Source organism: Drosophila erecta, unplaced genomic scaffold (assembly GCF_003286155.1).
Source record: "Drosophila erecta strain 14021-0224.00,06,07 unplaced genomic scaffold, DereRS2 tig00000055-arrow-pilon, whole genome shotgun sequence".
Taxonomy (NCBI): Eukaryota; Metazoa; Arthropoda; class Insecta; order Diptera; family Drosophilidae; genus Drosophila; species Drosophila erecta.
The window spans coordinates 11895669-11915839 of record NW_020825200.1 but is presented as its reverse complement, the minus strand read 5'-3'; the positions used below and the strand labels follow the sequence as shown (position 1 = coordinate 11915839).

Here is a 20171-nt window from a genome sequence, read left to right as displayed (position 1 = left end):
TCTGTTGATGCCCCAAAATTGGCCAGTCGGACTGAGATTGTATCCACAGTCAAGGCGAACAGAATCGGTTGCCAAGGCCTTTTGAATGCAGACGTTCTTTTTGTGATCACTCTACATGTTCAAAGATCCAAGGCATACCTTACACAGGCCCAAGGGCCTTGAGGAAGTCGGCACGAACCGACATCCGACTGCAACACCTGGCATTCTCGCAGTGTCCAGCATAATCTCAGACATTATTAACGTTGTATATTGCTAATTAGTTTCGGTAGGTAGGAAAAACTGGAGCGATTGTTGTCTCACTGCATTAGGTGCAATTAAATTGGACACACACAGCACACACACGGGTATTGGATTGGAAACGACGCGGTTTGACTTTCGCTTTTCTAACGTCATGATCGTTGAGCAAATGCTTCCTGAAATTTTGGGCTGCTCGCTGCTGGAACCGGTTGTTGTATTTGAATTATTTTCGTATTTTCTCAATCATGTCCAGCCCCTTAACACAAGCGTGCATCCCATAAACACGCACAGTTACCACCCAAAACGATGTGTCACGTGGTAGCGGACCGATTGGGATCCTCGGTGAAGTACCAACCAACCACCACACGAGTGGCGATTCCGTTGCCAAGGTGAATAAACCGCATTCGAGAACGTCACTGCTGCAGCGAAGGAATCGCTGAATCGCTGGGTATATAATGCTGGGAAGACATATCGTTTGAGCAATCTTTCATGTCCAATTGTGTCCTATGAACACATTCCTATATATCATTGCAGACATCCGGGGAATTTCCGTTGAGTGGGCACCTTTATTTATAGCGCATCATGCACTCCATACCCTGTAGCCAAGGCCATTGGCCGAGTTCAGCTATGGCATCTGCGATATCGTGGTGGATTCGGCTCTCCATGCATCTTGACCAACATATCGGAAGCTAGACGACCTACACCAACTGGTAATCTATGTGCCATTTTCTCGATATCACGTCTTAGTTGCGCAATTTGCACAACAATTGGCCAAAGAATTACTCAATGCATTTGCATTTAATGCATACTTGATTGCGGCTAATGAGAGAGAAACCCCGCGGAAAATTGCTGGAGAAGATTAGACCTCTGCGCATAATCAACGCGCTGTAATTGTTCGTACATAATTGTATTACATGAGCTTATCAATTAGCCAGCCAATTAACTACCAGCCATATCTGGCCATTCGCTGCAATACTGCAATTCTGGGATTCTGGGATGAGTGGACCAGGGAAATCCCTGAAATGAATGCTCTGATCTGCATTGCGCAGGTACGAGGTGCTTTCCTCTGCTCCGCCGGTGGCAGCCGCATAACCAGAATCCACGAGCCAAACCAGGTGAGATCGGCACTTGCTCGGCTCTCGAGCGGCATGGCCTTTATGTAAGCGCCACTCGGTTTCGGATTCTGAGTTGTGGAAGTCGTCGAGCTTTTATAAAAGCGGCAACAACATTGCCAGTTCATTCAGTTCATTCGGAATCATTGTCAAGTGCAATCTGCAGCAGCGAGAGCAGCAACAGCAGCACCAGGAACAGCAGCAACATCATCTAGTACATCGGAAATCGGAGCGTTAGCCAAGTCACTTACAGTATAATCCGCAGACGATAGCCAATAAAATGCTGGCCAGCGAGAACTTTCCCACACATCACTTCAAGGAATCTATATTTAAGCCTTACAGTACAAGTGGCGATGATTTGGCAAGCGTTACCCCACTGACAGCGGCAGCAGCATTGGTGGCGTCCACGTCGTCACCGGCTGATTCCTCCTCCGCAGTTGCATTCGAGACGGCCAGCAAAATGTTGACCACCACCAACAGTAATAATAATAATAACAATACCACGAGCGCCAAGGATGATCTATCCAGCTTTGTGGCCAGCCATCCGGCGGCAGAGTTCGAGGGCTTCATCCGAGCCTGCGTCGACGAGATCATCAAGCTGGCCGTCTTCCAGGGCACCAATCGCTCCTCGAAGGTCGTCGAATGGCACGAGCCAGCGGAGCTGCGCCAGCTCTTCGACTTCCAGCTGCGGGAGAAGGGTGAATCGCAGGACAAGCTGCGCGAGCTGCTGAGGGAGACGATCCGGTTCTCCGTCAAGACGGGACACCCGTACTTCATCAATCAGTTGTACTCGGGTGTGGACCCGTACGCCCTGGTGGGCCAATGGCTGACCGATGCCCTCAATCCCAGCGTGTACACGTACGAGGTGGCTCCACTGTTCACCCTAATGGAGGAACAGGTGCTGGCCGAGATGCGACGCATAGTGGGATTCCCCAATGGCGGCCAAGGCGACGGCATCTTCTGTCCTGGCGGATCGATAGCCAACGGTTATGCAATCAGCTGCGCCCGTTACAGACACTCGCCTGAGTCCAAGGTGAGTGCCCCATTGAAGCCGAGTGGTTTACCGCCAATCCACGCGGAAGTCGCGATCCAGATTGGCAGGTAACGGTCCACATCGTTAGTCATGGCTGTGATATATAGACAGTGCAACTAAAAGTTCCTAACTATATAATCAGCTGTACTGATAATGAGACAAGACAAATCGTAATGATGTGTGATTCAAGATTAAATTTAAGACATCCATGAAACTGAAAAAATAATTCATTGATAAAAAGAATGATTTCATAAAAATACTTTGATAATATAAAAGTGCATAACTAGTTTTATAAATATACAAATCTTACCACTTCAATCTGCAGAAAAACGGACTCTTCAATGCCAAACCCCTGATTATCTTCACCTCAGAGGATGCCCACTACTCCGTGGAGAAACTGGCCATGTTCATGGGCTTCGGCAGCGAGCATGTGCGCAAGATAGCCACCAACGAGGTGGGTAAGATGCGGCTGAGCGACCTGGAGGAGCAGGTGAAGCAGTGCCTGGAGAACGACTGGCAGCCGCTGATGGTCTCGGCCACAGCCGGAACCACTGTGCTGGGCGCCTTCGATGATCTGGCTGGGATCTCGGATGTCTGCAAGAAGTACAACATGTGGATGCACGTGGACGCGGCTTGGGGAGGCGGTGCCCTCATGTCCAAGAAGTATCGCCATCTGCTCAGTGGCATCGAACGGTGAGTGTGACAATCTTGAGGAAAATTTCAAGGGGGTAACTGAAGATGCGTTTCTCGGCAGGGCTGATTCGGTCACTTGGAATCCACACAAGCTGCTGGCTGCCTCGCAGCAGTGCTCCACCTTCCTGACGCGCCACCAGCAGGTGCTGGCCCAGTGCCACTCGACCAATGCGACGTACTTGTTCCAGAAGGACAAGTTCTATGACACATCCTTCGACACCGGCGACAAGCACATCCAGTGCGGTCGCCGAGCTGATGTCTTCAAGTTCTGGTTCATGTGGAAGGCCAAGGGCACCCAGGGTCTGGAGGCGCATGTCGAGAAGGTCTTCCGCATGGCCGAGTTCTTCACTGCCAAGGTGAGGGAGCGTCCAGGATTCGAGCTCGTCCTCGAGAGCCCCGAGTGCACCAACATCAGCTTCTGGTATGTGCCGCCCGGTCTGCGGGAAATGGAGCGCAATCGGGAGTTCTACGACAGGCTGCACAAGGTGGCTCCGAAGGTCAAGGAGGGCATGATCAAGAAGGGCTCCATGATGATCACGTACCAGCCGCTGCGCCAGCTGCCCAACTTCTTCCGCCTGGTGCTGCAGAACTCCTGTCTGGAGGAGTCGGACATGGTCTACTTCCTGGACGAGATCGAATCGCTGGCCCAAAACTTGTAAGCGGCGGCGATGGCACGTTAGGTTAGGTGTTGACAACATTCTCTTTAGGCTTATGCCGATTGTATCTTCTAGTGTATGGTTAAATCTCACGTTTGTATATTCTTTTGGATGTTAAGTATTACCGAAAGCAATGAACAAAAATACATATTTATAGGTCATTTCATTTAGATTACATTTTGTGTTTGCCTTGGAAACTGAAAAACATTTCAACAGGATTCTTTAAATGCAAGATTCTTGAAAGACAAAATCATAAATTATTTAAATCCTTATAAGCAATTCTAATTTAAATACACTGGGAATATATTTAAGTGTTTCTACCTTACAATTTAAGAGGAACTTGTAATCATACCCAGCAGCCTCCAAGTCTTCGTGAATTCCTGAGTAACAAATATGTACTTATTAATTTGTCTCGAGTATATGGCAGCTAACTCTTCTTTATCCAATTCCACTGACTGACATCGTTACCGCCGGCCTTCTCGATTGCCTCCGCGACGCTCAAGCTCTGACCTGGCTGAATTCCATAACCGATGCGCAGGCCATGCGGATTTGACGGCGTCTTGCAGTCCATGGTGCACTCTTTGCGCAGCACGGTGTCTACCTCCACGGACGAAAAGAAGGCCACCGACATGGGCAGATCCTTCAGTCCGATGCGGGAAACACAAAAGGAGCGCGTCATTAGGTTTGTGATATGCATGGCCAGTGCCGCTTTGGGCGAAAACTCCTCCTTGACCAAATAGCGCAATTCATCATGGAAACTCAGGCAGAATCGGACGTGCGATCCCATCAGCCATCTCATGCTCACCAGCATCAGGTGAAGGAAGTCCACCGCTCCGCTCTGCACCACCCAATTGATGCGGGTGGGCAGGAAACGTTGCTCCTGCTCGGGTCCACCATCCGCCTCCAGGGCACGACTGAGTCGACCGCCCAGGAATGGCGTCCGAGGCTGTGACCCCGTGGCAATCTCTTCCAGGCGGTTGAACATGGCGCTCTCCGTGCCTCCCTGCCAGTTGGGACGATGGAATACCTCTGTCAGGGTGCGGTTGCGTTGAATGGCCAGTCGAGAAGCCTCGTAGCTGCTGTAGCTGTAAAAGATGTAATTTTAGCCAAGAAGTAGCTGTGTGTATGGTGGGTGGCCACTTACGCCCTGTCATCCAGTTCGTCATGGAATTCCTCGCGCAACCGATACACCCGCTTGCCCTTTGTGATGGAGAACATTTTCATAGCCTTGGCCTTGGCCTCGGAAGCACTGAATGTGGGATTAAACTGACGGAGCAGTGTCTCGGCAAACAATTGACCAGCTCCGTAGATCCGGGCGTAATTGATCACTTTGGCGTGATCTCGTGAAATGCCGACAGCCTTTGCGGTTATGGAGTGCATATCGCTGCCATTCGACTTACTGCCGCTGAGAGTCATCCAGCCGAGTGGCGTGGCCCCGTGCTCCCCGCAGGCGTAGGCATCACCCAGCACGGAGGCGATCCACAGCTCCTGCGAGTCAACATCGGCACCAACTAGCCTGTAACCAGGTGGAGCCTGTACCATTGAACGCAGCTCCGAGCCCAGTCGATCAGTCCGGGAATTGGAGGCCGTCATCCATGTGGGTTCCATCGCACGACGCGTTAAAGTGCCACAGGCTACAACTTGGGGACAAATAGCTCCATAAGCTATTGGCTGGCCAGTGAGTTCATTTGGCAGTTGCTGCGGATTGAGCCATACTACCATCTGACCCAGGATTCGATCCCTATTGTTCCGCCAGTAGGACATCATGCGAGCAATGTCGATGACGCGGGCGGCAGCTTGACAGGATGGATCACCACTGCTCAGCACGTTTTCTGAGAACTTGTTGAGGAAGTCTTTGGATAAGGGGTTGCCCACCCGAAAGGAGGGTCCATTTTTGTGGGGAAGCTTAAGAAAGAAGCAGCAATCATCTAACACCTTGTTGCACCACACTCCAGAGCCTTGAACATGAATAGGATGAGCCCTCTCCCCCGTTAGTTACATCACATACGCACCTTGGTACTGAGTCTCCAGACGTTGTTGTTTTTGAGACAACTTCTTGTAGTGTTCCCGCTTTCCCAAATGCTCCTCCACCTGTCCAGGCAGCATATCAAAGGCCAGATCACTCTCCGCCTTCGAGGCGCTCTGACGGGCAAACTCCGGCACTGGACAACGAGCCAGAAGTTGATTTATGGGCAGTCGATCTACGCCTTCCGAATCGCTGCGAAATGGAACCAGGAAGCCCCAGCCTTGCTCTCTCTCGTAGTGCAGAGGATATCCTTCCCAGCAGAGGGAAAGCAGCTTGGGGGCAATCTGCATGCCGGTGCTGATCTCGCTGGCTCCCGGGAACCACGGCTCTTCGTCGTCTTCCAGAATTTCGTCTGACCTTTTGGTTGGCGGCTTGCGGCACAGTTTTCGATACCACAGAGGATAACCGGGAAGCAATGGCCGTCGAGCTGGAAGCAGTGCTTGTTGATCATAGAGGTGCTGAAACTTGGCCTGCAGACGACGCTCCTCCGGTGTGTTTACAGCATACTTGACCTCCACTGTGGGCAGAGGCTTGCGCTTCGGGGGCTGCTTTAGTTTTAGCTCCTGCACACTCCAATCCTCGTCCCAGAGCCACAAATTCTGGCGGTACTGATCGTCAAGCAGCAAGGAGCAGGCTTCCTCAGCCCTCCGCCCCAAATGGTACTTGGCCTCGATGCTGAGGTCCTCGTAGGTGAGTTGCGCCTCGCGTATGTATCGCTCCCAATTGGAGTTAACAGGCAAATAGGCGGATCCCATCTCCAACATGCCGGCCAGAGAAGCAGGATGTGGAAAACGGTCTGCGTACAATGGATACAGGACTCGGAGTATCCGATGTGTAGCCTCCACATCGCTGGCGCAGTAGTTGGTCAACGACTGAAAGCTCTGACGCACTTGCTCCAGAGTTCCCTCCACGAAAATGTTCCTGGGCTCCTTGGATAGTGCATCCCCGCCGCAGTAGAGGCGATGCACATCTACCAAACTGTTAAGGGAGCTCTGCTCCAGCCATCCCAGATCCTCGGCAGCCGGTTCCTTCTTGGATTTGAGCATGGCCCGTTGGTAGCTGGTTACTCCACTGACGCACATGTGCAGCGACATAGTGTCCACGAAACGAGTGCCCGTGTCCTCGATCAAATACTGCTCCTTCAGTCGCGCCCTGTCGTAGGAGACATTGTGACCCACCACCAGACCAGGTCCACTGGTTCCTAGTGGTATGAGTTCGTCCGTGGTATAGTGCGGACGCTCGGAGTCCGTGTCCACGTCTAACGGCTCTAAGTTCTCCACATTTAGGCGGTGTTTCGTAAGCTTTGAGCTCACCCATGAGTACCATCTCTTGGTGCTGACGGCGGTGGCCAGAACTGGAGCCTGCCCTTCGTTGACGCACACCTCCACATCGAAGACAAGTCCCTTCTCCAGTGGATGATCCACCGGCGTGGCTGTTCCATCGTCGGGATCATAAGCTGTCCAGCCGGTAAAGAAGGCCCAACGCTTTGGACGCTTCGGTAGCTTCTCGCACTGGACCAGGGGAAGTAGTAGCTCCTCGTACGGCTGCACTTGTTCCTGGGCAATGTTGTGGAAGTGCTCCTCAATATTGGCGCCTCTCAGGGGAGGCAGTTTCAACTGTACATCCGATACGGGAGCAGAGCTTTCGATATCGACGCCGTGCCGGCGCAACTCCTCCTTGTAGGCCTTGGCGGAGGCCACCTGCTGCTCCGAAATGCTGCGTGGGGTTTGGGGAAAGAGTTGGGCGTGCAGGTTTCGCGAGATCATCTGCACCTTGACAAGATTTTCCGCATATTCGGATTGGCCATCCTCCACATTCTCCGACTTTTTTGGTTTGTTTACCTTTTGTGGGGGCTTAACCCGCCGATAGATCTTCACGCTACTGCTGGCGTAGTGATCCCGGCTAATCTTGCTGGCGTACTTTCTGATCAGGTGGAGCTGCATCCTAGTTTTAACAAAGGAAACATCCTTTGAAGCAACTGCAGTCCAACTGGCGACCACTCACTCCTCCGTAAGATTGCCGGCAGCTTAGGTATTTTTGTGCGCTTGCGCGGCGGTCACATTGATTTCATTTTTAAATTTATTTTCCGTTAAGGTAATTTCATCTGTAAAACGGAAAAATGTACATATAAAACCATAAAACCTTTTGAAAAACGTAAAATAATCGCTCATATCCCCATTAAAAATGATTTATACTAAGCGAGATCATTTGATCGAGCTCGAATCCACATTTCTCGCTGCTCGGAACGAATAATTATAAAAACAAAAACACTATTTGATTTTACGAATAAAAAACATTTTATTCAGTTTGCTATAAAGGTGAAACACTTTAAAACACACACACAGACTTTCGGAACCATTATGGAAGTAGGGGAAAAGAACAATCTCTTCGGTTAATTTATGTAAAAAGGCTTTCGCACGGTACAGAACAATGGGAAAAGCGATTTTGGAAAACATTTTGGCAAATACTGCGCTCCTGGCCAGGCCAACACACTCGCTAACAGACAATAACACGTAACGCTGGTCCGTTCCGGGCCGAACTAGATCTGCAGGTTGCGCATGCCGCCATTGATGCCGCCCTGCTCCACGTTCCAGATGACCAGTTGCCCGTCAACGGCCGAGGTGGACACCTTGCTGGCGCAGGCCTTGTCACCGGCGTACAGTCGCACGCTGGTGATGGCGTTCTGGTGAATGGAATCGACCACAGTGTCCGTGTTCTCCGTGCGCATGTTGCGGTCCATCGACTGGAAGATTCTCATGGCGGTGATGCCGCTTGACTCCCTCTTCTGCGACTTGTCTAGCTTGCCGCTCAGCACCAGCTTGCCGTCAGCGGTCAGACTGTAAAGCAGTGGCACGCAGCTATAGCCGGCCACCACGACGGACGTGGGCGAGACCCATTCGCAGGACAGGAAGGGCAGATAGCCGGTGCGGCAGCGGATCACCGTGTTGCCGTTGGTAGCGTCCGCGATGCTCACGCAACTGTCGTGCCCCACCCAGCAGACCTTGTTACCGTCGCTGGAGAAGCTCACGCTGTTGATCCACCCGCCACCCGAGGTCTGCGAGTTGCGGAACTCGGCCATCAGCTGGCCAAGGGGCTTGCGGTTGCCCCACGGCGTCGGCGTGGGTGGCTCCTCGATGTCCTTTATGAAGGCCGAGAAAACGCGCACCTTGTAATCCGTAGAGCCGGCCAGCAGCAGAACGTTGTTCGGATGCCAGTCCAGTGAAGTAACCGTTGAGCGGATCGGCTTCTTGATGTGCTTCGACACCCACCAGTCGTTCTCCGACTCAAAATAGCACACGGATATGAGCCGGGCGCCCGATCCCACAGCAAACTTGTTCTCCGCCGGGGACCACTTGACGCAGGTAGCCGCACGGTTGATGCGGAGCAGCACCAGCGCCGGTTTCCACTTGCCATCGTCGCCCTGCGTCCAAACATAGGCATTTCGGTCGGCGGCACAGCTCACAATCCGATTGGTGTTCTTGGCCCAGTCGATGCCCATGACGCGCAGATCGTGCTGGTTGAGCACGTCCGCCAGCTTCCAGTCGCTACCTTCTCGGCTGTATATGTGGATCTCATGGTTGTTGGGCGATAAGGCAATCTCTACGGGTTGGTCGGAGTGGGTGAGTCACACAGTGCCGGATGAGTAATTTGGGTCGCACTTACGGGTTCGATCCTTGTTCCACGCGTGGCAGGTGATGGAGGCCAGCGAGGTGCCAAAAGTGTACGTCTCGGCCATCGTGGGTGACTAAATGCGCTCGGAATGTGCAGTGTTCGCTCGTCCAAATCCAACCACACACGTAGTTTCTTCGGTTCGGTTCGCCGGATTTCGGATTTCGCTGGTACCAGCAAGTGGGCGTTGTTTCTGCTTGTTTAGCTTCGCTCTCGTTTTAATCGCGGACTCTGGGCCGTCAACACGATTAAGCTGGCGTTGCTGGGATGGATTCTGGGTTTCCCTGGGCAGGAAGAGCAGCGCGTTGTGGAAAAAACTCTTTGGAAAAGTAATGCACAAAATTAATCACCCGAAATTAGAGCTGGAACAAAAATCGATGGCTCCCGATACTATCGTTGTTGACTATATCGATCCTTTTTGATTTCCCAAATATACTAATGTACCAGGGATGTTAGCCGCGTTTGGTATATACCAGAGCAAATATTTTGGCGCCATTTCAATGGTCTTACTAAACTGAATCCATTGCTTGTAAACAAATTTTTAATAACATATTGGCTAGCTTTAATTTTTTTCGTTAGTTATTACACAAACTAAGTATTTTGATTTCAGGAAGTTCGTTTAAATAATTCTATCCTGCCTCTGGGCAGATCCGTAATCTGAAAAGAAAAAAACACCAATGGAATCCATTTGCTCCTCCTTGGCGCCGCTGTTTCCCTGTCGGGAAACGGCTATTGAAACGCTCGGCGAGCTGATAGGAGATTCCCGTGAAGCATATCCCTCGGCAATTTACCTTTTCGGGCATAGTGGAACCGGCAAAACAGCTCTGACCAGAGCTTTTCTCAAAGAATGTCGAAAACGGCAGAAAGTCCGCACAGCACATTTAAATGCCATCGAGTGCTACACCACCAAGATCATGCTAGAGATCCTGCTAGACTCGCTGGCACCGGAACAAGGAAATTCTCTGAAGGTTGACAACATGCTGGATTTCGTGGAACAGCTGCGTCGGTACGCTGCTCCACGTGCGGAGGCTCAGGGTTTTCTCATCGCCGTCGATAACGCGGAACGTCTGCGAGACATGGATGCCAATGTGTTGCCCGTTCTTCTCCGGCTGCAGGAGCTGACCAATCTGAATCTGTGCGTTATTCTGCTGTCCCAGCTTCCATTTGAGAAGTTCTACAACAAGACCGGACTTAGTGAAATCATCTGTCTGCACTTGGCGCAATACAACAAGGCGGAAACACAGCGCATCCTGGGATCTGACTTTGAACAGGTGCGAAATCAACTGCTGGAACAGTTTGCCCAGGATAAAAAGCGTCTGGAGATTTGCCAGGATGCCGTAACAGAAGACTTCTACAACAACTACCTAAATCTTTTTCTGAGCGTCTTTTACAAAGCCTGCCGCGATGTTCCGGAGCTCCAGCTGACGGCCAGGAAGTGTCTATCCATTTACTTAGAGCCCGTACTGGACGGCACTGTGGATGCCACGGACATCTCCCGACTTTGGCGGCATATAGCTGGGCCTCTCCGTTCCGCCTTAACCCAGATCTATATGCGCATTGAAAAACCCGCGGAGGAAGCTGAAGATTTCACCGCTATAGAAGATCAGAGCGTTCGCAAGCTGGCGCAGTCGCTGGAGCTTCCCTACTATGCCAAATACCTGCTGATCGCCGCATTTCTGGCCAGCCACAATGCCGCCAATCAGGACAAGCGGTTGTTCGTTAAGCACCATGGAAAACAGCGCAAGCGGATGCAGACGGTAAACGCCAGAGCCAAGGTGGGTTACTCAATCTGTCGATTCCGATCCATTTGCTTATTTCAACACCTTTCAGACCACGGAGAAAATGTCCACCACTTTGGGACCGAAATCCTTCAGCATCGACCGTTTGCTGGCGATTTTCTACGCCATTCTAGAGGAGAAAGTAGGTCTGACATGCAACCTTCTCTCCCAGATCTCAACCTTGGTGCACCTCAAGCTGCTCAGCTTTGTCTCTGGCGAACAGAACATAATGGACGGGTCTGCTAGGCTGCAGTGCACCATCGGCTTAGAGTTTGTTCTGCAGATCGGTAAGGTTGTGGGTTTTAATGTCCGCCAATACCTCTGCGACTTTATGTAGCCTGGTTGTTATCAGTTTTTAAATATATTGAATAAATAGTCCGGTACATCGCTTATGTGTATGGTCTCCGCGAGCCTTGTGTCCCGGCTGCGCAACTGCATCAGTCCATTCTTAAGTGTTTGCTCGTTTATAACAAGTGTATAAGGTATGCCCAGCATATCCGTTTCCAGTAAGTGCTCTGCTAAATGAGAAGTGTCCTTAGTGGAACAAAATCCAATCCCCTCACCAAGTCGGAGACCCTCGTGGTTGAGAACAAGCCTAAGATGTTGGCAAAGATCAGCCAAGTCCGCCGAGACCTCGGAATTACTTTCTACACAGACGATTCCACATTGATACGGCGCCAGGACGCGGTGTAAGAGCAGGGATTGCGAGTCCCGGCCATGATCACAACCATCCAGAAGCAGAGCTAAAAGATAATGATATAGAGAGATTTTCAAAGATAATTATGATGACAACTCACCGCAGGTGGCGGTTTCCAGCTCTATCACAGACCGTATGAAAGTCGGATGCACAGTTTCACCCGTGCGCGCATCGGGCAGCCGGAAGTTTTTGTCTTTCTCTATTCTCACCAGGCTCAGTTGTTCCACGGTCACTTCTCCTGCTTCACCGTAGCTCGACCGTATATCGATGGCTTGATAGTCTTTGGGATTGAGATCCTCTCCCAAATCGCAAGGAACAATGCGGTAGCGACTGGGATTCGAGGAAAGTCGCATCCACCAGATCTTGCTCTCCCGCTGCATGTTATAGAAGTGCTCCAGGGCGCGATGTGGTTCTACTAGGAAGTCCGTGGTTAAAAGTTGGGAGGGACCCTTTACCGCAAATAAGGAATTGCTATTGGGAGCGGAACAAGTGCTCTGGTGTTTCAGAAGAGTGGGACATTTGGCCTTTCGAGGATGATCTTTGACGAGTTTTTGGAAATTATTACGGAATTGCTGGCTTTGTGGAAATGAAAAACGGTGGATGGCTAGTGTATTGATAGGTTCATTCGTGACCTCTAGGTGAGCAGCCAATGGACGGAGTCGTGTCCAATGCTGTTGCAGCAGCTTGGCGTATTCCCTTCCATGACTAAGTAGCTCCAACTTATTATCTTCCTGGGTGCGAAAGAAACCAGCTGAAGCCAGGGACTTGAAGCATCGCTGCACCCGGCTCATTGCTCCAGCGGAATATTGCCTGGCGGCGAAACGTAGTAGTCCTCGTCCGTCACCTTGGCGTTCCGGAGCACTTCCGCCCGGCAGTCACCCTCGGTCACCTGGTCGTTGCGTAACTGGAGCTGCTGATGCTCCAGCACCGTGTACAGTGGACGCACGTGCTCCGTGTTGATGTGGGCAATCTTGTCTGCGAACTGAATGCTGCTCTTCAGCGTGGCGAGTGCCCGTTCGCTATCCAGATCCACCAGCGAAAGCCGCTCCAGCAACTGTATGGTTTTCGTGTCGATCTGGACTTCGGAAGAGCTGGTGTCTGGAAACTCGGAGTCCACTGGTGTCTGTGGCACCTTGGTGGGATGCGTCAGTTGCTTAAAGTCCAATTTAGTAGCCTTTTCATTAGATTTTGTTGCAATCTTGCAATACAAACGTTTACTCAACAGGCGCAACATTCTCACAGGCAGAAAGTCAGAGGTGGAAATGAGTTTCGTATCAAATAGCTAAATGTTATCAGAAATTAGCTAAAGGTTGGCCAGCTTATCAACTGTCCCTGCAAATATGTTGATGTATGCGAATAGTATCGTAAAATATTTCAAATAAATGTGTGTTTATTACATATCTTTCAGTATGACCTATATAATTAGAATATGAACTAATTAGTTTCGAACAAAATTTAAAATCTAGCTATAGAGACTAGCTTTGCAATCCGACCTGAGGACAACAATCGATATCGGTAGACTTGTCGCCGGCTGTTATCGCTGCACTTCCGTCGCTATCTTTTCACTGAGCGGGTTTTTTTCGTGACTTCCTTTAATTTCATCAAAACAAAGCCGCTATGCCGTACGCCAACCAGCCGTCCGTGCAGATAACCGAGCTGACGGACGACAACGTGAAGTTCGTCCTGGAGGACACGGAATTGAGCGTGGCCAATAGCCTGCGGCGAGTGTTCATCGCGGAGACACCAACGCTGGCCATCGACTGGGTGCAACTGGAGGCCAACTCTACTGTACTCTCGGATGAGTTTTTGGCCCACCGGATCGGCCTGATCCCGCTGATCTCCGACGACGTCGTGGAGCGGCTGCAGTACACCCGCGACTGTATCTGCCTGGACTTCTGCCCCGAATGCAGCGTGGAGTTCACCCTGGACGTGAAGTGCAGCGAGGAGCAAACACGACACGTGACCACCGCCGATCTCAAATCAAGCAATGCCAAGGTCCTGCCGGTGACGTCCCGCAACCAGGGTGAGGAGGACAACGAGTATGGCGAGAGCAACGATGAGATCCTCATAATCAAGCTGCGCAAAGGACAGGAGCTGAAGCTGCGCGCCTACGCCAAAAAGGGATTTGGAAAGGAGCACGCCAAATGGAATCCCACGGCAGGCGTGTGCTTCGAGTACGACCCGGACAACTCCATGCGACACACTTTGTATCCCAAACCAGATGAGTGGCCCAAGAGCGAGCACACCGAGCTGGAAGACGACCAGTATGAGGCGCCTTACAACTGGGAAGCCAAGCCAAACAAGTTTTTCTTTAACGTCGAATCCTCCGGGGCCCTCAAGCCCGAGAATATCGTGGTCATGGGCGTGCAGGTGCTGAAGAACAAGTTGTCAAACCTGCAGACGCAACTCAGTCACGAGTCCCAAAATGATGCCCTGGCCGTTTGATTTACATATAACAAGTTTATTTTAAGTATATAAAAGATTTTCCGCCTAATCTTTGAACAAGCTGTCTATGTTAATGCCCACGTTCGCTTCCTTTTTTCCCTTGGGAGTAGAAGGCGGAGGTGACGACGTGGTCTGTTGGCCCACCACCGCCTCCTTGAAGTCGCTCAGTAGCTGGGACTTGGATTCCGCATCCTGCTCTGGCAAGGATTCCTCTGGGGTTGCCTCCAGGCGGGCCTGCTGGCGCTGCTCCGCTAAAAGGTCCAGTGCGGTCTCGTAGATCCTTTGCTCATCGAGGGCTCCTTGTGCTTTTAGGTCCTGATATATTTGGACGAATTGCTGTGACTGCGTGCTGCGCTTATGGTCAAACAGGGAAATCGTTTCCTGTGGCCTATTTTCTTTGTGGAGCTTCCTGTGGAGATAAACGTTTGGTTAATTTTACGATAAGCCCGGCTGTGAGGGAATAACTTACGCTCGGACAACATCCTCTGCATAAAATATCTTACGCACAGGGATCTCGGGAGCGGGTCTGTCGAATCGGGGCTCCAGTTTCGGCGGAAAGGCAGCGTAAACATCATACCAAATGGGTTTATCCTCTGTTTTTATAGCTCCACCGCGTAGGAGGCCCTGAACTCTGCAAAACTCGGGTGTTTATGGGTTGTACAGATACTTCGCAGATGGGTAAATACCTGGTGAAGATTGTGCCAATCTTTTCCAGCCTACTTTGTGCCATTTTAGTAAAGTTTTATTTAAGTAAATGTGTTTTTTAACAAATTACGATTACGACATGCAGTGCATGGGCTTATCGATAAGCAACCGGTGGCTATCGATAACTTCAGAGTTGCCGTTGGGGGTGTAACGGAATTATTTCCTATAAGAACCTTGCGGGTTCTGGTTAGGATTGTTGCTTTATATGTGATATTTATTTTTTGAATTGCTTCAATAAATAGTTATACATATTTTAGCTAAGAATCTTTACCAATATATGAATTTTCAAAGAAATAATTTGTTTTATATTATGTTTACTATCGATACTTATCCAAACAAATGTAGTATTTTTGTGTATTACGGTGATTTCTCTGGTTGGCGTTTTTGGTATTTCCTTTGCAGTTCATAGTACAGTGCTTACTCCATAAATGTAAAGTCACAAAAACCTGCAGTAATTACATGTTTATCTACTGTTATGTAAGCACTGAATGGTATTTAAGAATGCTTGCATTTTGATAATACAAAATCTTACCAATTAAAATTCAATCAAATATTTGAATTGGTGAAGTTGGCTCTGTAGAGTGACCACTGTACCTGCTCTTCTTCCACAGTTTGTTGTGGAACGCCTCGCACCGACTACATACTTTTACATACTCGGCTGCGCTCGACGTAAATTCTCGCACTTTTCTGTTGATTTCGTAGTAAATTTTCGCCTTTTCGCTGTCAAATCAAAGCGCTTGAATCGGGAAAAACGAAGAAAAGTGCAAAATAACTCCACAAAAAGCAAAGCATATAAAATGCTATTTATTTGTGTACTGTATTAGCGTAAACAATAGTGTTTTGATTGTTTGTGCAGGTGCAAAATCGATCTAGTGAACTGAAAACTGCGACTCCAAAATCGGCCGAGTTAGCGCATTATTGCCCCGATTGTTGTTATTGGAAAATGTTGTTCGTTTGGGAAAATTGTGCCATCGCAATTTTGTAGTGTGAGTGCGTGTGTGCCGTGTGCGTGTCGAGTGTGTGTGCCAGTAAATTAAGTTAATTAAAAACTTAGCTAACTCTCGATTTCACCGCCCCCGCCATGAGTAACTACCATCCGCATTCGCATCCGCACGCGCTCTCGCATCCGCATCCGCAGCAGGTTCATAATCAGCTGCAGAATCCCCACCAGAACCAGTTGCCGCCCCCGCAGCGCCATAACCATGCCACGCCCACAGCTGCAGCCTCCGCCTCCGGAGCGCCATCAGCATCAGCATCGGCATCCATCCTGGTGGCCCATCCTCCCCAGCCGCTCATCAGCAACTCGCTGGCCATCCGGCAGGAGATCCAGCGATTCGAGAGCGTCCACCCATCCATCTATGCCATATACGAACTGATCGATCTGCTGCCCATGGCCGATGCCCAGATAGCCCAGTCCATCCGGGACCATGTGGTCTGCATTGAAGGTGAGTCTAATGGAGGGGCTATTAGTGCAACTAGTTTTAATGATTATAATAAGTTACAATGTAGCTTAGCCTTTGAATGGTCAAGATTGAAAGCTAAAGTTCTTGTTTGTCCACCTGTTTGTACTGCGTTATTGCATAAAATATTGGATGTTTACCTTCCTATTAAATGGCAATAAGAAGTACAATTACCCTAATCGTACAAAAGTATATATTTAGCAAGAGCATTTGCTGTTTGAAGTTTAGTTTAAGCTCTGACTAATTGATGATAAATTCCCCTGTTAGTACTGCGAGTATCCAGAACTGGAGGCGTTACACTCTATATGTTCTTCTCACTTCGAATAACTTTGATAACGTGTATGTTTAAAAATAAAGTTCCCACTATTTTTACTTTAAAGTATTTCAATGCAAGTAACGTCTAACTACTTGAATGCAGCTGCACAAATATTTTACCGGTAAACTAATTAAAATAGGGTTTTGAACGTAAAATGTTTAAATGCTAAATTCCCAATGTAACGATATTCTTATTATATATTTCGTTAGTTTTTAAGGGCTTGCAAATTTATTCACCATAACAAGGAAATGCTTTGCTTGCAAGTTCTCAACTTTTGCTAAGGGGTCAATGGGTTTAATGGAGCATTCGAGTTGTGCCCCAGAAATGATGAGCAACTAAATGTGCTGTAAATTATGCAAAGACACAGAGAAAAGGTATTCGGAGTCGGGCAGTAGAGTCTATCGTGACTTTGGATGGACTGGCTGGGTCCATTGAGTGTCAAGTCGGCGGGAACAGATGGAAATCCTTTGATTAAACATGTTTATCGCTGCAATTGTATCCACACCTTCATTGTGCTCCTTATCGCCAGCGTCTGGACTTGTGGTTGCCTTTGTTTGGAGTGCTTTATGCTAATCTCTGACCGAAAATCTATGAGGCAACACCAACCCCCGTGCGAGCATTATTGTTGCCAAAATGCCCATTCAAGCGGATCGTTGTGCTGTGTTGTGTTGCGCTCATCGAGAAGAAAGAGCTTCGCTTTTTGTTTAAAACAAGCTTTTCTGCCCAATTTTCAGCATATCGTTGAATGTGTGTGTGTGTGTGTATGCGGGGACTGAAATTTGATGCCCTCTTCCTCTTTGTGGCAGGCAGCAAAACTGAATACTGAATACTGAAAACCGTTCACGAAATCAAACCGAAAACCGGTTCCTGAAATGGTTTATTAGAAAATCTCTGGCAGAGGCAGCAACAACAAAAGGCTCACCAAAAATGTAAACAAAATTGTCAGAGGCAGCGGCCTCATGAATACTCCACTCTGTGCCGTGCAAACCAGATATGAAACCCGAGAATACGAGAGTACGATCTCGTAAACCGTTTTGCACGCGACTTTCTTATTGGCATTGACCCGCAACACGGGCACGATTGGTCCAATGTGTATACATATATATTTAACTATATCGAATACCGATTCTAATTCGCTGTCAGCGTGATGAACGATGCTTTCGTTGGACTCTGGCTGTCGTTTTCCCGTTCCAAATGCTTATTTATAGGTTTCGGTAACGGTGCCCATTAAATCGAGAAGGTCAAAAGTATCTAACGAAAATAAATAAAAGAAATGCTGTGCTACCTGTTCGTTAACCTTTCCCTTTGATATCGTCTTGGATGCTATATAGCTATATATTCTTACAGCAGCTTACGTTTAATAATCTGAATGAATCGATATAATCTCAGATCTCCGAACTTAATGTCCGTTTTGGTCAAGAGCTCGTGCACTAAAAGTGCCCTTAATATTGCAAGCTGCTGACTCACCAAAATCACTTCGAGTCTTAAACCACATTTAACTGCCTAAGATGTCATTGAACTTATCGGAAATCAAAGTTTAGTTACATATTTAAAAGGCTTCCAAGTGGGATTTATAAATATCATATAGAATTTGCTGCTTCTTCAGCGAGGTTTGTAACAAATGAGGCCAAGGCCTTGATATTTTAGACAAATTTCAGCAACAATGGCTGCTTAAATATGTGTAGAATATTTCTGTAATCTGCGTATTATTGTGTGTGGCTACATGTGCCATCTAAAATTAGCATATGAAGCTATAAATGGGGATCCATAAACAATAGACGGGGTGTGCATTGAGATTCTTCAGCAGAACATAAATAGTAAATCGATTACACGATATCAGCATATCAATGGCAATTTTACTACAAATTGATAATTTCATTGGGGGGTGTTCAGCGACCGCTGAACATAAATAACCTACCTGGAATTCTCGTTCGATTGTTCGCGGTGTTTATACAAACACAAAGGCGAGTTGTCTGTTTGTTTGTAAATAGCCAAGTAACAGCCGGCCCAAAAAACAAAAACAACAGTCAACTAAAATGCCGCTGGCGGTAGTGAAAAACAAATTTCCTCTCTTATCTCAAATGGCTTGCGACTCCCCATTAAAGCGATTGCCATTAGCCCCAAACGAATCTTTTGTTGGTCTACCCTTTCGCAAAGTGGGTCCATTAATTCGTTCTCAAGATTACTCATGCTCGAGTTCATTATTTTGCGATTTAGGTATACAATTTTTAATAATTACATAATTATTTTGTGAAAGTTCATGGCTATGCACCTTCTACGACCCAGTTTATATACCTTTTGGTTTTTTCTCTTTTCTACGTAGTTATCTATATCTAAATGGGCTTTTAATTGCATATTAATCTACCATTATATTAATAAAGAATATACGTAATGATACATATGATGTTACAATCAGATCCTTATATAGTTATAGCTCTTAATTTAGTTGTAAACGGTACTGGCATATATTGCTATCTTAAAGATGGCACCACTCATAAGTAGCTGTAAACATTGTTATCTTTTCTTTTGAATATTAATCAGCCAAAAGCTGTAATCGCAGACAGGTAACTCGAAACTTTTGCACCTGCCCTCCATTTTCAAATTGAACAATCTCATCCGAATTGTGGCCTCTTATCTGTCAGCGGTTTAGCCTGCTGTCTTTATTGCTTTTTCGCTTCGGGCAAAGATTGTTTGTTTTCTTTTAATTGTCAAATAATATTTACTGGCGGACTTTTGAGTCAACCGTTTGCCACTGTCATTCGCATATCACATTTTTTTTGTGTTTTTCGAATCGCCGTTTGATATGGCTTTTGTCTGTGTCATTCGGAAGTGGAAATTGTTTGCGTCGATACGCTCGAGAGCATGACATGGAGATGCCATTGGGGCCACAAATACATGTATGAGCCCACACAAACATGACGCCATGCACTGGAGAAAATTTGCCTGCTGAGATGGTACTAAAAAATAGTTCATGGTCTTTACTCAGTTAACACAAAACGCTAGGAACACCAGTTTATCAATATTACCTAATTGATGGGAAATAAATAAACTACAATGCTTATTAATGATTTCTTTTAAGCGTATATCGTCTTGTAACGTCTTGTAAGCTAAAAGTTTAAAATTTACTTTTGAAAATTGTAAATACTTCAATATTAATAAGATATGCATTCATACGAATACTAAATACCAATTATTGTTCGGTCCTTCAAACGCAGATGGAGTTGTTGAATTTAATTATGAATATGTTTTTTTTTTGCCGTGTACAAGAGCGGATTTTCAAATATCAGCGACACATGTGCAACCGGCAGAGTGGAAGGCATGCGTGTCCGTCGTCTGCCCCTGCC

At 48.0% G+C, this 20171-nt stretch overlaps 9 protein-coding genes across 11 annotated transcripts in view; 4 read left to right on the top strand and 5 right to left on the bottom strand.

Annotated features, from left to right (window-relative positions):
- Positions 1–43: 43 nt before the first annotated feature.
- Positions 44–4042, top strand: LOC6542239 (cysteine sulfinic acid decarboxylase). The gene is made up of 3 exons (XM_001969539.3): positions 44–2382; positions 2708–3075; positions 3137–4042. Exons 1-3 carry the CDS (start codon positions 1630–1632, stop codon positions 3732–3734), a joined length of 1719 nt encoding a protein of 572 aa, XP_001969575.1. The 5' UTR covers positions 44–1629; the 3' UTR covers positions 3735–4042.
- LOC6542360 (DNA polymerase subunit gamma-1, mitochondrial) lies at positions 3742–7800 on the bottom strand. The gene is made up of 3 exons (XM_001969538.3): positions 5744–7800; positions 4876–5689; positions 3742–4816 (listed from the first exon to the last, which is right to left on the bottom strand). Exons 1-3 carry the CDS (start codon positions 7698–7700, stop codon positions 4159–4161), a joined length of 3429 nt encoding a protein of 1142 aa, XP_001969574.1. The 5' UTR covers positions 7701–7800; the 3' UTR covers positions 3742–4158.
- A 235-nt stretch (positions 7801–8035) lies between these two features.
- Positions 8036–9856, bottom strand: LOC6542480 (actin-related protein 2/3 complex subunit 1A-B). Of its 2 annotated transcripts, XM_015158937.2 has the most exons (3): positions 9777–9856; positions 9421–9710; positions 8036–9357 (listed from the first exon to the last, which is right to left on the bottom strand). In XM_015158937.2, exons 2-3 carry the CDS (start codon positions 9491–9493, stop codon positions 8297–8299), a joined length of 1134 nt encoding a protein of 377 aa, XP_015014423.1. In that variant the 5' UTR covers positions 9494–9710; positions 9777–9856; the 3' UTR covers positions 8036–8296. The 2 variants fall into 2 exon arrangements, with proteins under 2 accessions (XP_015014423.1, XP_001969573.1); XM_001969537.3 differs by having other exon boundaries at positions 9421–9837.
- Positions 9857–9897: 41 nt separating this feature from the next.
- Positions 9898–11587, top strand: LOC6542061 (origin recognition complex subunit 5). Of its 2 annotated transcripts, XM_026979247.1 has the most exons (3): positions 9898–9955; positions 10037–11201; positions 11257–11587. In XM_026979247.1, exons 2-3 carry the CDS (start codon positions 10104–10106, stop codon positions 11539–11541), a joined length of 1383 nt encoding a protein of 460 aa, XP_026835048.1. In that variant the 5' UTR covers positions 9898–9955; positions 10037–10103; the 3' UTR covers positions 11542–11587. The 2 variants fall into 2 exon arrangements, with proteins under 2 accessions (XP_026835048.1, XP_001969572.1); XM_001969536.3 differs by having other exon boundaries at positions 9904–11201.
- Positions 11527–13169, bottom strand: LOC6540728 (DNA polymerase subunit gamma-2, mitochondrial). The gene is made up of 2 exons (XM_001969535.3): positions 12002–13169; positions 11527–11947 (listed from the first exon to the last, which is right to left on the bottom strand). The coding sequence occupies exons 1-2, from the start codon at positions 12690–12692 to the stop codon at positions 11553–11555; spliced, it is 1086 nt and encodes a 361-aa protein (XP_001969571.1). The 5' UTR covers positions 12693–13169; the 3' UTR covers positions 11527–11552.
- LOC26526017 (glutamyl-tRNA(Gln) amidotransferase subunit C, mitochondrial) lies at positions 12495–13180 on the bottom strand. Its single transcript, XM_015159945.2, has one exon. It carries the CDS (start codon positions 13133–13135, stop codon positions 12689–12691), a length of 447 nt encoding a protein of 148 aa, XP_015015431.1. The 5' UTR covers positions 13136–13180; the 3' UTR covers positions 12495–12688.
- A 228-nt stretch (positions 13181–13408) lies between these two features.
- Positions 13409–14403, top strand: LOC6541620 (DNA-directed RNA polymerase II subunit RPB3). The gene has a single exon (XM_015159473.2). It carries the CDS (start codon positions 13519–13521, stop codon positions 14344–14346), a length of 828 nt encoding a protein of 275 aa, XP_015014959.1. The 5' UTR covers positions 13409–13518; the 3' UTR covers positions 14347–14403.
- LOC6540731 (probable 28S ribosomal protein S23, mitochondrial) lies at positions 14351–15192 on the bottom strand. Its single transcript, XM_001969532.3, has 3 exons — positions 15033–15192; positions 14816–14977; positions 14351–14755 (listed from the first exon to the last, which is right to left on the bottom strand). The coding sequence occupies exons 1-3, from the start codon at positions 15074–15076 to the stop codon at positions 14392–14394; spliced, it is 570 nt and encodes a 189-aa protein (XP_001969568.1). The 5' UTR covers positions 15077–15192; the 3' UTR covers positions 14351–14391.
- Positions 15193–15633: 441 nt separating this feature from the next.
- Positions 15634–20171, top strand: part of LOC6540778 (centaurin-gamma-1A) — a 53611-nt gene continuing 49073 nt past the window's right edge. The window contains exon 1 of the mRNA XM_015159475.2: positions 15634–16496. Within this exon, the coding sequence (XP_015014961.1) occupies positions 16133–16496 (364 nt within the window). The 5' untranslated portion in view covers positions 15634–16132. The remainder of the gene's footprint in view (positions 16497–20171) is intronic.

Excerpts from the sequence above, each read along its gene's own strand:
- LOC6542239 (XM_001969539.3), top strand. The coding sequence starts at position 1,630 with ATGCTGGCCAGCGAGAACTTTCCCACACATCACTTCAAGGAATCTATA. Across the intron at positions 2,383-2,707 it reads GACACTCGCCTGAGTCCAAG|AAAAACGGACTCTTCAATGC; the intron begins GTGAGTGCCCCA and ends TTCAATCTGCAG. Across the intron at positions 3,076-3,136 it reads CTGCTCAGTGGCATCGAACG|GGCTGATTCGGTCACTTGGA; the intron begins GTGAGTGTGACA and ends GTTTCTCGGCAG.
- LOC6542360 (XM_001969538.3), bottom strand. The coding sequence starts at position 7,700 with ATGCAGCTCCACCTGATCAGAAAGTACGCCAGCAAGATTAGCCGGGAT. Across the intron at positions 5,690-5,743 it reads TCTGGAGACTCAGTACCAAG|GCTCTGGAGTGTGGTGCAAC; the intron begins GTGCGTATGTGA and ends TTCATGTTCAAG. Across the intron at positions 4,817-4,875 it reads GACGAACTGGATGACAGGGC|CTACAGCAGCTACGAGGCTT; the intron begins GTAAGTGGCCAC and ends CATCTTTTACAG.
- LOC6542480 (XM_015158937.2), bottom strand. The coding sequence starts at position 9,493 with ATGGCCGAGACGTACACTTTTGGCACCTCGCTGGCCTCCATCACCTGC. Across the intron at positions 9,358-9,420 it reads GTGGAACAAGGATCGAACCC|AGATTGCCTTATCGCCCAAC; the intron begins GTAAGTGCGACC and ends ACCAACCCGTAG.
- LOC6542061 (XM_026979247.1), top strand. The coding sequence starts at position 10,104 with ATGGAATCCATTTGCTCCTCCTTGGCGCCGCTGTTTCCCTGTCGGGAA. Across the intron at positions 11,202-11,256 it reads CGGTAAACGCCAGAGCCAAG|ACCACGGAGAAAATGTCCAC; the intron begins GTGGGTTACTCA and ends AACACCTTTCAG.
- LOC6540728 (XM_001969535.3), bottom strand. The coding sequence starts at position 12,692 with ATGAGCCGGGTGCAGCGATGCTTCAAGTCCCTGGCTTCAGCTGGTTTC. Across the intron at positions 11,948-12,001 it reads GCTGGAAACCGCCACCTGCG|CTCTGCTTCTGGATGGTTGT; the intron begins GTGAGTTGTCAT and ends ATTATCTTTTAG.
- LOC26526017 (XM_015159945.2), bottom strand. The coding sequence starts at position 13,135 with ATGTTGCGCCTGTTGAGTAAACGTTTGTATTGCAAGATTGCAACAAAA.
- LOC6541620 (XM_015159473.2), top strand. The coding sequence starts at position 13,519 with ATGCCGTACGCCAACCAGCCGTCCGTGCAGATAACCGAGCTGACGGAC.
- LOC6540731 (XM_001969532.3), bottom strand. The coding sequence starts at position 15,076 with ATGGCACAAAGTAGGCTGGAAAAGATTGGCACAATCTTCACCAG. Across the intron at positions 14,978-15,032 it reads ATTGGCACAATCTTCACCAG|AGTTCAGGGCCTCCTACGCG; the intron begins GTATTTACCCAT and ends CGAGTTTTGCAG. Across the intron at positions 14,756-14,815 it reads GCAGAGGATGTTGTCCGAGC|GAAGCTCCACAAAGAAAATA; the intron begins GTAAGTTATTCC and ends TTATCTCCACAG.